Below are 14,771 nucleotides of genomic sequence, written 5' to 3' on the forward strand. Positions count from 1 at the left end.
TCTCGGCCATGCCAGGGCAATAATAGAGATGGGAAAATTGATGGGGAGAGAGAAAGAAAATGCAGAGAAATTGCAATAGAAGCTGATAAGATTGATTGTATAATATTTTGTGAGGACGAAAGTATTTGGCCTCATCTCATTTGCTCACTTGACATGGCGTATTAAATAGATTCATTCGCCATAATTATGCTCCACCTTCTTTTCAACTGCTGCATTTAGTGCAAAAGTGGTTCTCCCATTGCTGGGAGGTGGCAATTTTCTACGAGCCATTTGCTCCTAATGACACACACACACACATACATACATATGGGTTACATACGGAAAATTTCGAGTGGGAAAATTGTGTGGTGGGCAATATTAGAAAATTTTGGCAAATGGGCAAAGAGCAAATAGTCGTGTGCATTTTGTACATGTCGTCAAATTAATTCATCCAAATCGACTGAGAGAGAAAATTGCAATGGGCGCGAAGATTAATTTCCCGCCTTGTGCGCGCGTCCGGATCTGGGCTAGAGTATTTGCAGTTGTGATTGATTAAAATAAATACATACTGATTGGTCATGATGTAAGGCTATCGTTGTGTATCTTGTTTTGGGTTTTTTGAGAAGAAACATGATTGAGGTGGACTTTTATGAATGAAACATATAATTTACGCTCGAGATTTTTCCCTCATGTTTTCTTTTTTGTGAAAACAGAAAAGAACCCAATCGATTTGTAATGTGTGTGTGAGAGGAAAATGCTGAAGCACAGGTTATTACCGCATAATTTATATAATTGTCAGATAAATGGCCAATGGAAGTTTTGAGAAGAAAATTGCGTGGAAGAGTTAGAATATGTGTCGTGGGTTGAAATTTTGATGAGAGACAGTTGAGGAGTTGTTGAAATACAAAAATAAATATTTGCCAATTTAGTGTATGGACACATGATGTGAGATGCTTAAGCATTTTCCCCTCGAAACACGCACATATGTTGGCATTTTCCCCGGGTTTTCGCGCCGCGCCGCGCCACGAAGAGGAGACCCAAGCAGAATCATCGAAATAGCATCTCCTTTCGCCTTGTCTCAGTCATGTCTCATGAGACGCGCGAGTCATCTCATTCGACACATGACACCATCAGCGAACCCACGGCTGATCAGCTCTCTCGCACCCTCAGAGCCGCTTGGGAGGGCTTTCAAAAATAAATTCCCACCACGTGACCCCAGGAATTTCCCATAAATTCACCAATAGAGACGATCACTTGGTAATCCACGTGTCATCTCATAAATTTATCCCCAAATAAAAAAGTTTTCGGACTCTTTTAGACAACGCACGCTCAATTCTCTCGTCAATTTCCGTGTGATTTCACACAGTTTTTAAACTAATTAAATTAATGGACGAAGGTTCTCGATGAATATCAATTAAGAGTTTTTTTTTGGGGGTTTCGTGGGTAATTATCTTATTTGATAAACTGACGGTTAAACTTAGATTTTTGTTGGGAGAATTCTTTAAATGTTTTGTGTACTTGAGAAGAGGCACTTTGACAAGAAAAAACGAAATTCAGCTTGACAAAACAGGAAAATGGGAAAAAAAATTATTCAAGAATAACGTTGCTTTATAAATAATAAAAGACACTGAAGACATCCCAGAACGCTAAGTATGATTATTGTTGGAGCTTTCGAAGGAAAAAAGTTGCGATTTAGTGTCTAATAACAACTGAAAGTTGCTGTTTAAAGTGCTTCAACTGAAATTCTGTATAATGCAATATCTCAAATGTGTAGTTTTCATGATGTTTGCATGAAGAAAAGCCGACACAATGCTGTATGTGTGTATAAGGGTGGCATACCCCGTTGGGAAATTACTGTGTGACTTTTAAACTGCATAATTTATGCAATTAAATCATTTAGCAATTCATCATGAAGAAGGGACTGTGATGGGGTGAAATTTGTCCCACAAAATACGCGCACGTGGGAGTGGAAAAGAAGATGGTGGAATGTTGTCTAAAGATTATTCATATTTCACCCCGTTTCTCATTGAATATTCAATAGTGGTAGACAGAATCATGCAGAAAGTGAACTTTTGCAGTGAATGAGAATATCGCAGTGATTCCTCGGTGTGTTCTTCGGAGGGCAAATTTGTCTGTAATATTGGATCGGAAGGATGACTCCATATGTGGGGCTTTTCATGCTTCCTGTCTGCTTTATTGTAAAGTGCATCCCATCTTTTCCTCCCAGACAATATGTATGTTATGATGCTTGAATGCACTCTAGAATGAGATTTGCATTTTATAAGGTTGCAATTAGATTTGTGAAATACATTTTTTGGAATTCAATCACACAAACATCACATGAATTCAACCATTTAGTTATATACGTAAGTTAAGTTATATACGTTAAGTTATATTCTCCATAATTGCCTGGTTTTAATAAGCGTATATCGCATAATCCTTTTTTTATTATTGCTATAAAAATCCCAAAATAATTAATATTGAAATATATATCGCTAACGAAAAATCTGTACAATATTATCCGTGCAAAGCTTAAAATATAAAAGGAATTTTCAATGGATTTTTCACGTTATATGGAACTTGTTAGGGCGAGAATGTAATTAAAAATTTTATTTGCAATGTAGGCCTTGTGAAAATGAATCCAAAAAAGAGGTGAAGGTGGATATTTGTGGTTTGTGACAGAAAAAAGTAGCTCCAATTTATATTTATATGCTTTTTCCACTCATTTCACTGCAAATTGAATCTCATCCGAGGCTTTCAGTGCAACACGCAAAATTTTCAATTGATAGAGATCAAAAGTTTCCCATTAATTGGCACGCTGGATTTTCTGTTTGAGCTCTGTGAATTTTTTTTTTAATTTAAAATCCGTGCTGATGATATACACAATTTATTCTTCATTTTTTCTCTGTCTGTCTGCTTATTCTTTTGTCACCATCTGTTTCAATTCCTCGGTCAGTCTTTCATGGGGCTTTGATTGGGCGCCGCAGTTGATTTTGGCACTTTTCATCGCGCTTTCCTTGGCAGTTGAGGGGGAGAAAATTGGAAAATTCTTGATCAAATTTTAACCATTTGGAACTGTGAGACAGACAGACAAGGGAGATGTCGATATTTCACTCCACCAGCCATATTTTCCAGCTATTTTCGGTAATATCTTTTTGATTGAGAAACACAATCTCTTGTTATATTCGGTGATTTATCATTTTCTTCTCACTTTCAGCACCATCTCTTATACATATTGTAGTCACTTCAATTTCCCATCAGTGGGAATTTTCGACTTGTTCTGTAGATTTGTTTTGAGTGGAAATATGAGGGATGAAAGAAGATGAATATGAGAATGTGTTCAATCAATTGAGGTGTGATTTTCAATTAGTAACCGAGTTTGCAACTGAAATGAGAGAACTTGATAGCAAGAGTTGCACAAACTTTGATATCTTTGGTCTCTGGGAGTTCTTCCGCAATTGAAGCTCGCCTGATCTCAAACTTTATCCATTTTCTCCGGGTTTCCATTACCGATTATTATACATATGATGTACAGTGACTTCCATTGAAATAGGGCAATTGATCTTGTTTTTCACACAATTTAAGCCTTTATCGTTAGTTTTTTTTTTAAATTGTATTATGCATTCAATTAGAGAAATTTTAATTTTTAAAGTTAGTTTTAGCATAAATACAATGTGTCAAGGGAACAATTGCGAAGAAATTGAGCTTTATTCCATTGGCAGTCACTGTATGAGGAAATATTACTCTTCTGATTCATCCTTTCAATTGAGGATTTTTCTTTCCTCTGGCACAATTGCGTTGGTTCAGTATATATATTGCTGAAAATTCATTTCCGCACAGAAAATCCACTTTCCTGATTGCAGAGCGCGCAATGAAAGGCATTTGAGAAGATGCGAAGGAAGGCGCTGATAACACTTGATTCTCATTGACACCTTTTCCCCCCTTCCCAGAGCATGAGCACACAGTCAATCCATCAAACACTCCTCGTTTCCACCTCAATAATTATCGAAGAGATCTTTTCACCTGGGCCCGAAAAAGGCACCGTCGGGGATTTATCGACAGATTGAATTAATCTGTGGGGATGGTAAAAAGCAAAGGGAGAGAGATTGGCCTGGAAATTTGCTTGTGAAGATGGGCAAAAGTTATTTGACTGTGTCATTAAATCCAGTACATTGTGTGTGTGTGTGTGCGGATGTTGAAATCCAATTTGAGAAACACACAAATCACACTGAGGAGGGTGTTTTTTGATTGTCTACCCCTAAAACTGAGACGCCCAATAAAACCAATTCACAATCAATCTGTTGAGGGACAAATTTGCGGATGGAATTTCAGCATGAGAGAAGATGAATTAGATTTTATTTTAGCCACAATTATAATTTATAGATAAAGAGAAAGAGAGAGAGATCAAAAGACGATAGTTTAAAGGTCAAGTCTTTCGTTTACACTAAAAGAAGTTTTTAAATTATTCTCTGTTGATGTTAGAAATTACAACTTTCTCTCTCTCATACTCGGCATTTCTTAAGGGTTAACGAAGTTTCTTTCAATTTCCTTGGGTTGAAAACTTTCGCGTCGAGATTAATGCTGGACTTAATTTTTAATTATTCCCATCAATGGACGCTCTCAACCATTTAATCTGCCCTTTATAATCATCATCATCTTCCTTCTGTGCTGAATGGCGAGCGGCTGAACAGCTTCCGAAACTTCCCCCCAAAAAATTAATATGCAACAGTTGGAACGTAATGGCGATGTATATTAAGTTCATACTCCTCGAGAATTGCCAGATTGTGTGTTTTGTTGATTCCCTTTTTCGCTGTTGGAGATGCACTAGTTGTGGTGGAAAATGGTGTGGAACAGATGAAGCATTTCCTCTTTGATATTGCATTTTGTGGCTGGCAATTGTGCATCGTGAGCATTGTGATTTTGGGCTTGGAGACACAAAAAAGGGGGTGCAATTCTTGCACACGCCATGAAGTAAAGTGCTCAATAGGGGCGAATGCCATGTGAAAATGCACTCATGAGGCGAATAGTGAAGTGGGTTTCCCATATATATGTATATAGAGAGGAGATGAAAATGGGGAAATGGCCAACGAGGCATTATTATGTGGCGTCACGTATCAACAATATGTAATCCTATTGTATTGGAAGGTCCCCAACATAGAGAGATGGTTGCTGAGCTCCTCTCACTTCACTGTGTTTGTGATCAAACGTGTGGAATTCTCTGGTTCAACTCTTGAGCGCCAGTGTCATTGTGATTTTAATTAGCATATATGAGGAATTTACATGGGGATTTGGTGTGCCAAATTGAACACGGCGTGTTGTGTTGTGTTGCAGAGCCACCGCTTCTCGGGCCAGGATCGACGGGATTCCCGGGCTATGGACCACCTGACTTCCACCAGGCCACGGAGAGCTGGAAGCAGCCGCCGGCGCACGCGGGCATCATCAAGGAGACGCCCGGCATGGGACCCGCCACTAGGAATCCCAGCGTGAACTTCGTGTCGCAGGGACAGCAGCAGGGCGCCGTGATGATGGTGTACGGCCTCGATGGGCAGACGTCAAACACGGAGAAGCTCTTCAATCTGGTCTGTCTGTATGGGAATGTTGCCAGGGTGAGTGTGTGAAATATTCCTTGATTAATTAACTTTTATTGGCTAACTTCAATGGATAACAGATTAAATTTTTAATATCCCAATTTGGCTTCTAGATTCTCCTTAAGTCACTCCCTTAGTTAAATATAAATCCCCTTGCCTTCCGAACACAACATCCTGCCGAAGGAGCAATTTTCCTAACTGAAAAGGAAGCATTAATGCGACTCACGTTTTCGAGCTGACTACACACAAATGCATTTCCAATTATAACTCATAAATAAATCAATTCAAGCAATGTGTATTTATAAATCACTGGCAGAAGGAAATTTCCTGATTTTTTTTCTCTCCTCTAATTAAAGAAAAAAACAACCTAATTTTACACAAAATACATAAGAGCGAGAGAGAATTTGTACAAATAAATACAACAGCAAACAACTTAATGGTTGATTTAAGCCGTGCATCAGATAAAACGTTCTTAATTCCCACTTTGCAGATAAAGTTCTTGAAAACCAAAGAAGGAACCGCCATGGTTCAAATGGGAGATTCAGTGGCAGTTGAACGGTGTGTCCAACATCTCAATAACATTCCCGTCGGTAATAATGGCAAATTACAGATTGCGTGAGTTTTACATGAAGAAAAAAACATCTGCTGATAATTCCTCTGGACTAAATTGGAACTTTTCTTTTCTTGTTGTTGCAGCTTTTCAAAGCAAAATTTCCTGTCTGAGGTCACAAATCCATTCAGTCTTCCAGATCATACGCCCAGCTTCAAGGAATTCACGGGATCGAAGAATAATCGGTTCTTATCGCCAACACAGGCGAGCAAGAATCGCATTCAACCGCCGAGCAAGGTGAGAAAATATGATGTTTTCGCCAAGGGAGAGATAATACGTCTAAATAGTGTATTTTTATAATTTCTGCGAAGAATCACAGACAGTTCCAGAACTTTTGCAGTTCTTAAAACATGAATTTTCTTCGCTTTTTTACGGAAATTTATAGATTTTTCCAAAAGACTCAATTAATTGCGGTTATTTACTTTGAAAGTAGCTCTTAAACGCCTAATGACTGCAAAAATATTCCACTTCTAAACCCTTCTGCTAAACTGTACACCACTTCTAACCGCAATATCTCCCCTTGAGTTTTCTTAAGGATTCTCCAGACAGAAATATAATTTCTGTTGATGATGTTCTTTTGGCAGATTTTGCACTTTTTCAACACACCACCGGGACTGACAGAGGAGCAATTGATAGGGATTTTCAACATAAAAGAAGTTCCACCGACCGCCGTGAGAATGTTTCCGCTGAAGACGGAACGCTCATCGTCAGGCCTAATTGAATTCTCCAGTGTGGCTCAGGCCGTGTTGGCCATCATGAAGTGCAATCATATCCCAATCGAGAGCAAAGGTGAGAGACTAAAATTGAGTGCTTCTTTTAACTGCAACTTAATTGGCTTTTGGGCAGAATAATGTGAAATGAAATTGTGTGTCCTTATTTCAGGCACTAAATTCCCTTTCATCATGAAGCTGTGCTTCTCATCGTCCAAGAGCATGAATGGCACCTGGTCGGCCGAGAACAATGGCGAGAAGATGAATGGGGAGAATTAGGTGGCGCAGGAACATGTGAATCATATGCAAACAAAACCCCATCTGATCATCGGATACACACCAGATTGAACGCAATAACGCGTCATGCAAACTATCGCGAGGAGATGAAGAAGAAAAAAAACTGACGAAGTGAGATTTTATCTCACGTGAGACGTGTTTTTATTTAATTATAATAATGTAGTGACAAAGAGGGAAAGATGATAAGGAAGCAAATCATTCATACTCCTTCAGCAATATATCAGTTTTATCTAATATAAATGAAAGAAACAAAAATTGAGAATTACAACAGGAAAAGTGACGAAATACTGAGAAATTTACCATATCAAACGATGAATGGTACATTACAAGAAGAAGAAGATGATAATGAAGAAGAAGCGTGGAGAAAATGTTGAAGTTTATCGTAACTTTAATTGAAAATTTGTTTTAAAATGCAGCAAATGAGAGTAAATTTGTATTTTAAAATCACAATGCGTGTGTTATCAAACGATGGTTTTCAACAAAACTAACAAATTAGTTTAATTTTGTGGTAAATTTGTACAATTTTCTTGTTTTGTCCTCACTTTGAGGATTCATTTTCTTATATAAATAATTATACTAATAACAGAGAAATGAAAAACGATATAATTTTATATCGTACAAATGCATCACAATAAATTTAGCAATTACTTGAGTTCCTTTTTGTTACATATTTGTTCTTTCCCACATATTATTTTGATTTTTTTTATTGTAAAAAGGTTATTTTTTGACTTTGTGCATTGAACTTAATTTATTTTATTTACCTGTTACAATGAGTTGTGAGGTTTTTTTTGTTGGTTTTCCCTGAAAAACCCCAATAAAACCATAGAACGAAAGAGTGCGAGTGAGAGAATGGGAAGTGAAATCAGCTAAAATAGAGAGTATTTTATTGCAATAAGATTTTTTTTGTATTTAAAAAGGAAACATTTATGGGGAAATTTTTCTATTTAAAAGAAAAAAAAAACGTAATTTGAGTGTGTGTTAACCCCAAATCTCTGTTTTATTTCTGTTATTTCAAACTTATTTATTATTATTTCTTGCAATGTGACTCAAGAAAGAGTTGAAGACATGAGGAAACGAACGATGAAATATGTGGAGGAAAAACTTAATTGATTGGATGGAAAGTATTATTAAAATTAATAAACTTCTTGTGCTAAAAAGTAATAATAATGGAAAAATATTATTTCTTACATATCTCTGAGGAAGAAGATAAAGAGGAGGAAGAAAAAAATATTTCACGAGGTAAAGAAAAGATGAAAAAAAATCAATGGGAAAATATGAAAAAATACACAATGTGGTCCAATATTTAATGAAGAAATATCACTTATAGAGCAAAGTTAAAGAGAAAAAAAGAGGAAAAAGAAACCCTTAAGGCAGAAAGTGTAAATAGAACCACTTTTAACTTTTTTGATGACTCACCCAGAGTTTTAATATATTAAACTAACTTAATTACACTCTCTTTACAAAGACGATGAGAAAAAGGATAAGAGGAGAAGGTGAAAAACAACCCTATTTAACAATGGCGATAAGAGAATTATTGTAATTTTTAATGAGAATTTTTAAGGACAAAGGGAGAAGAAAAAACGGGAGAACACAAAAAATAGTGCAAAACTTGAAAGTCGTGCAATATTTTCTGAAGATGAATTTAAAAAATAAAGAAAAAAACTGAAGATGTGGCGAATACAATTGCGAACCAACTTGTTGAGCAAAATGATTCATGTCAAGCGTGAAGAAAAATCACTGGATTGAAGAAAAAATATGGGATAATTGTGTGATTGGAAAACATATCACAATATTTTTTTTTATTTCAAACTGTGCATTTCTCCTTTATTCAACCATCAAATTCAGTGAGACGTGAATTTCTATTGCTAGTTTTATCAATTATTTCACTTGTCTTTCTGTTCTGTTGTGACTTTTCACATGATTTTCTTTCATACTGTTTTGATTTTGTTGACGAGCAAAAAAACACACACGAAAAGACACACTGAACGACTTCAGATTCTCAAGCATTACGAAAAAAAGTTATGCGAGTTTTTCTTCTTGATATTCTCCACTGATAAAAAGAAAGATAAAATGTCATATAGTTTGCAGCAATTTTGCTGTCCAAGAAATGTGTGAAAAATATGGTTTTGGTAATGAAAAATGACGAGATTGCTCAACGTTAGACTCTTATTAAATCCTCTAATTGACTTTTGCAGAACATTTTAGTTCGCAGAGAAAAGTGAGAAATTACGAGTGACTTAGAAAAGTGAGAAATTCGCAATGCTTTGAGAATCTGCAGTCAAATGAAATAAAAAGAAATACAATTTTAAGAGAGAATTTAAATGCAAATGAATATATATCAAAAGAAAAATTTTTATTCCAACTAAAATGAGAGAGTGAGAGAGGAAAAAATATAGTGAAAAGTACCAAGAAAAAAAGGAAAGCATGAAAAAACACAGAAGAGAGCAAAATGTGTTTTGCATGATAAGAGAAAAATTCTGTGTACATTTTAGACGCATATCTTTGTAGTGTTTTAGCCAAAATGTCTCGCGAAGGGAAGAAGAACACAGAGTGAGAAGAAGAGTAAATAAATTGAGAGAAAAAAAACTCTAAGATATCACATTTAGATAATAAAAATTTAAACAAAAAGAAAAAAAAATTGTAGTGAAGCTTAGGCATGTCACTTAAGCATGTCTTTTGGCAGAGGTTTTGATCAGAATAGGTAAATTTGACTTTGTTGGTTAGCATTTTAGAGCTGAAGGAAGAGAGAGAGAAAAAAACAGTGCAATGAGTGGAAAATCTCATTCAGAGAACAACCAATTTTCTAAATAAAATTAATTCAATGTTTATGGAAAAAATAGCCTCCGAATGTCTGGCCTAAGAAAATTAAGAAGAAGAAAAAGAAAACACTTGAAACAACACAAACCAAAATGGTAAAGAAATTCTAATATTTAGCAAAGAGGAAAAAGGATGAAAGAAAAGAAACATATTGAAGAATCCCAACAAGACATTTTTTCCCCAAAATGAAATTTATATATTAAAGTGCAGAGAAAAAGCATACAAGAATAACCACATTTTCTCATACAAAAATTATATTTGAATATAGTGAATAGAAATGATGAGAAACACACCCATTTTTGCTCCTAACCCCACCTAAAGAGGGAAGAATGATGAAACATATAGGTTTTTTTTGTCTCCAGAAAAAAGAACAACTGAAGAAGAAGAAAACATTTGTAATAAAGGAAGAAGAAGAAATCTCCATTCTCTTGTATATTCGTCTACTAAAAAAATGAAAGAAAGGGGAAGAAGGATGTGAAGGCGTAATATATTTTAAGCTGAATATTTCTCAAGTTACTGTAAAAGGATTTAAAGATGAAAAAAAAGTATGTGAAACACACACATTTTAAATGATAACCATACATAACAAAATAGTAATGGTAGGAATCTAACAAATTAACCTCTCCCACTGAAAGGATTTCCCATTTGTGGAACAGAGAATGCGTCACGCTTTCCCTCGCCAGAGCGTCCCACTTGGTTTTCCCGCGTCCCCCTGTACATAATATATACGAAAGACACCGAGAAATGGTCAATGAGTGAAACCGCGAGAGATTATTCCACACACACACACACAACACATGATGAAATCTATCCAACTGTTGCTGTTCTTTATCGTAAAACAAAACAAAGAAATCAATACTATAGCTATATTTAATGATGAGACAAAGTGAAAGAAAAAAAAAGAAATATCGTATTCAAATGAAAGTAAACGAAGAAAATGATGAAATATGTGTTTAAAAAAAATCTTAATCTATTTAATGAAAGCTCTATGAAAAAAAAACTCTGCAAACTCTACTTGTCTAGAATCTGTGGTCTCACAAGAGAAAAAGAGAAAAAAATCGAGTGTTATTCTAAAGACAAAACATATTTCTCTCGATTTGAGACCACACAAAAAGGACATAATAATTTGCAATGAAAAAAAACTGTTAGAAATGTGTGTAATATATTTAAGTGAAGATGTGAAGAAGCGAAGGAGGAAAAATCAACTAATTTATTAGTGGTGAAAAGTGAGGTAAGAAGAAAGAAGGAAAAAAACATGATTCAAGAGGAAAAATTGACAATAGTTTTTAAACGTGAACATGATAAACCCTAAACATATCTCTTTGATGATGATGAAGAAGAAGAAGAAAAATTAAGAAGGAAAATTGTGAGGTATATGATTACTAAATTTATTCAGTCTTTTGATTAATTTCTTATAAGATGAAAAAGATAAGCAAAAAAAACAAAATATACTTAAATGTATGTCTGTATGTACTTAATGATGAAAAAAAACAACCTTTTTCAATGTGTATTTTGCGTAATTTGCCATTGGGAATGACGATAAAGCCGAGTAAAGGAGAGAAAGTTGAAAAGGAGGAAAGATAAAAAAATACACTGGGAGAACAAGAAGCTTTAGAGGAAAGTTGGCGAATCTCTTCTAAATGCGATAAATCTTTTCCTTGCATTCTTCACCCACCTTTGAACAGTACCTTCGCTGTTGCAAAAAAACATACAATTATAGGAAGCAAAGAGAAGTCAGGCAGAAGATTGTCAGTGGCAAAATCATATGTGAAAGAATGGTAGTTTGTAAGTAAGAAAAAAATATCTCTGTGCGCTTTTTTCTATAACAATTTTAGTGATGAACATGAGCAAGAACTAACTTAAAAAAAATACCAAAAAAAAATTGATATCGTCTACTGTAACAATTTAACAAGAAGAAGAAAAAAGTCATTGTCGTCATTGGAAACTTCCTCTTTTCCCTGTTTAAGCATCCCAAGAAAGAAAAGAAGAGAAAAACAGCATTTACATGTAATTATTATATTAAAAAAAAATGAAAATTACTGTAATACTGAAGAGATAAAAATTACCAATTAACATGTAAGAAGAGTAAAAAAAAATAGATGAAAAAAGTGGGTAAGCGTCAATTATAAAAAAAATGTGCCTCTTAGAAAAGAACTCCGAGATAAACCACAGATTGGCTGAACGTGATCAATTTCGTGAGATTCATTCTCATGCATTTTTCTCCCCTTCTTTATCCTCAACCCCTCCCAAAATATACTTTGAGTGCACCAAAGAAGGCAAAAGTGACCAAAAAAAGGCATTTTGAGCATCCCTAACATATCTCTTCCTCACTGTCAAATCCCAAAAACTCTTCAACCTTTTCCGATTTTCTGTCGAATTTTTCTTTGCATAAGATGTGTAAACATGTGCCAAAGTGAGACATTTCTCTCGTTATATGAAGAAAAGCTTCTTTTTTTCTCTCAACACCATTTGTGGACTCCATCAACCAATCTGTGGTGGAACGTAGATGCTTATTGTCTGAGACATTTTTTTCAGTTGTTATAAGATGAAAATATAGAAGTAAAAATTGACGTGAAAATAGGCAGTTGTCGATGGAATTTTCTGAGATTGTCATGATATGGAAAAAACCCCCAAAGCCTAATTTTGCTCATTTCACCTCACTAACCAACACAGTGAAGAGACACAGTCTTCAGCACAATAATTTTTAATGCACTTTTGAACTAACAATGCGCAAACTTTCCACAGTCTAAATTGACATTGGAAACATTGAGAATATTTGTGCTGATTGCTGTGAAATTTCACAACAACAACAGAAAGAAACCGACTAAGAAGTGGTCACATTGAAGAGACGCGCAGAACACAAGATGAAAGAAGAGAAGAAACAAATTGGCACAACGAATTTAAATGACTAAAGATTGAATTAAAAATATTATGTAGTGAAAATATTTTACGAGATGTGAAGAAGAAGTTAGCGCATTATTTTCTAATGGTTATCCATAATTTTTTAGTGGAGACGAATTAATTAGTGAATTATTTCATTGTGTTTTTTGTTAGTTAAATGTCCAGAACGAGATAGAGAAGTGTGGAAAAAAACTTGTTGTATTAGTGATTAAATTCATTCATTTTCCCCCGCAATTCACAAAAAAAAAATATTGTTTAGGCAAAAAAAAAAGATTTTTTATTGTGTGAACATGTTGGAGAAAAAAATTAAATCAAATTTGTTGTTAGAATTTTTTTGCCAAGAATGTCAAAAAAAAATATTGTTCACACTACACGAAAAAAAGAGAAAAGAAATACACAAAAACACCACAAAATTTATACCTATTAAATATCAAAAGGAAGAAGAAGAAAAAAATGATTCTTACGTTTGTTGTTTGGAAAAGAGAAAGTTAAGAACAAGAGGCAAACATTGAAGGAAGATGAAAAACGATAAACCGTGAGGGAAGCAAAAAAGAGTTTAGAATGAAGACATATTTAGTGGAATAAATGAATTGAAATATTAATCAAATTATCTTAACTTTTAAATTCTAAGGTGAAATATTTTGACATTTTAAACATAATACACACATTTTGAATGACAGTAAAACACTCTTTAATTTCTTCTTTTTCTTCGTGCCACGAAAACACTACAGATTGCAAACATTTTCTGCCTCCTCTTAAGATTTTCACACAACAAACTTCTTTTCACAACATCGACACCGACATTCTCGACTCTTTTCAACACGCGCGCGCAGATGGAGCGTCACAAAGTGCTTGAAAAAAAAAACAAGAAAGAATGAAGAAAAACATGAGTTTGTGTGCAAAAATTTACATCTCACGTTTGTATTATTATGTTTGAATTTTGCCCACGATTTTTTATCATTTTATCTGTCCAGCAATATTATCTTCACTCAATTTTGTAATTTATACTATTTTCCTCTTCTGCAGGTCGTTCAATGATCATTAACATCACCGACAACATCAACCAAAGATGTCTGTTGAAGACATTCACAACACAATATCAGACATCTTCTTCTCCTCTTCCTCTCTTTCCACTCACTCTCTGGACACAGGAGCTTGTCACAAAAATTCGTAGTCAAAAATCAGTCAAAACTCTGTCTCTTCGGGACATAAACGACACACAACAACACATCAGCCACCAACAATTATCAACATTTCTCTTTGTAATCCAGGAAAGAAACAAGTAGTTAGATGGAAAGACCTTTTTGCGCCAAAGATTTTATGCCAAAGCTTTAATGTTAGCACCTTTTCTGTTGCTCACGTGAACTCTGAAAGGTTTTCAGAAGAAGAGCAGCACAGCAGAAAGTCGCTGACGCGCATTGTTTGACATCTTCAGAGTTCACAGTGTATTATTTTGTTATTCGCGATTAGAATAAAGACACCGAAGATGTGTTTAGACAAGAGAAAAAGAAAATAGGAGACAAGAAGTGAAGAAAATTGAGGAAGCTTTGATATTTATACAATATTTGCAGCATTGACGAGAAGTGTTTGTTGAGAATGTCTTTAATTAGTGGTTAAATTAGGGAAAAAAATCATTAGACAAGATGACTTTGTAAATAATTTGAGCGAAATGAAAAGGAAAACGAATTATTGTGATTTTGATGAGATCCTCGTAATTTTTGTCCTTCATCAGAAAACCTCCTAAATTCTACTGTGTTTTGCGAGATTAGGAAAACGCAAAAAAAATCTAGCAAACAAATAGTAGAATTGATTATTAATCCTTTTTTGTCTCAATTAATATGTTAAATCTTATTAAAGTGTACAAAGAAT

General features: G+C 34.7%; 1 protein-coding gene across 3 annotated transcripts in view; it reads left to right on the plus strand.

Moving 5' to 3' along the window:
- LOC132256258 (heterogeneous nuclear ribonucleoprotein L) overlaps window positions 1-11,352 on the plus strand; it is a 72,948-nt gene extending 61,596 nt beyond the window's left edge. For all 3 annotated transcript variants that reach the window (XM_059752567.1, XM_059752568.1, XM_059752569.1), the window contains 5 exons: window positions 5,311-5,585; window positions 6,058-6,182; window positions 6,264-6,414; window positions 6,762-6,966; window positions 7,060-11,352. In XM_059752567.1, coding sequence (XP_059608550.1) covers window positions 5,311-5,585; window positions 6,058-6,182; window positions 6,264-6,414; window positions 6,762-6,966; window positions 7,060-7,166 — 863 coding nt within the window. In that variant the 3' untranslated portion in view covers window positions 7,167-11,352. The remainder of the gene's footprint in view (window positions 1-5,310; window positions 5,586-6,057; window positions 6,183-6,263; window positions 6,415-6,761; window positions 6,967-7,059) is intronic.
- The last annotated feature ends 3,419 nt before the right edge of the window (window positions 11,353-14,771 follow it).

This window comes from Phlebotomus argentipes, unplaced genomic scaffold (assembly GCF_947086385.1).
Source record: "Phlebotomus argentipes unplaced genomic scaffold, Phlebotomus argentipes genome assembly contig_5, whole genome shotgun sequence".
Lineage (NCBI taxonomy): Eukaryota > Metazoa > Arthropoda > Insecta > Diptera > Psychodidae > Phlebotomus > Phlebotomus argentipes.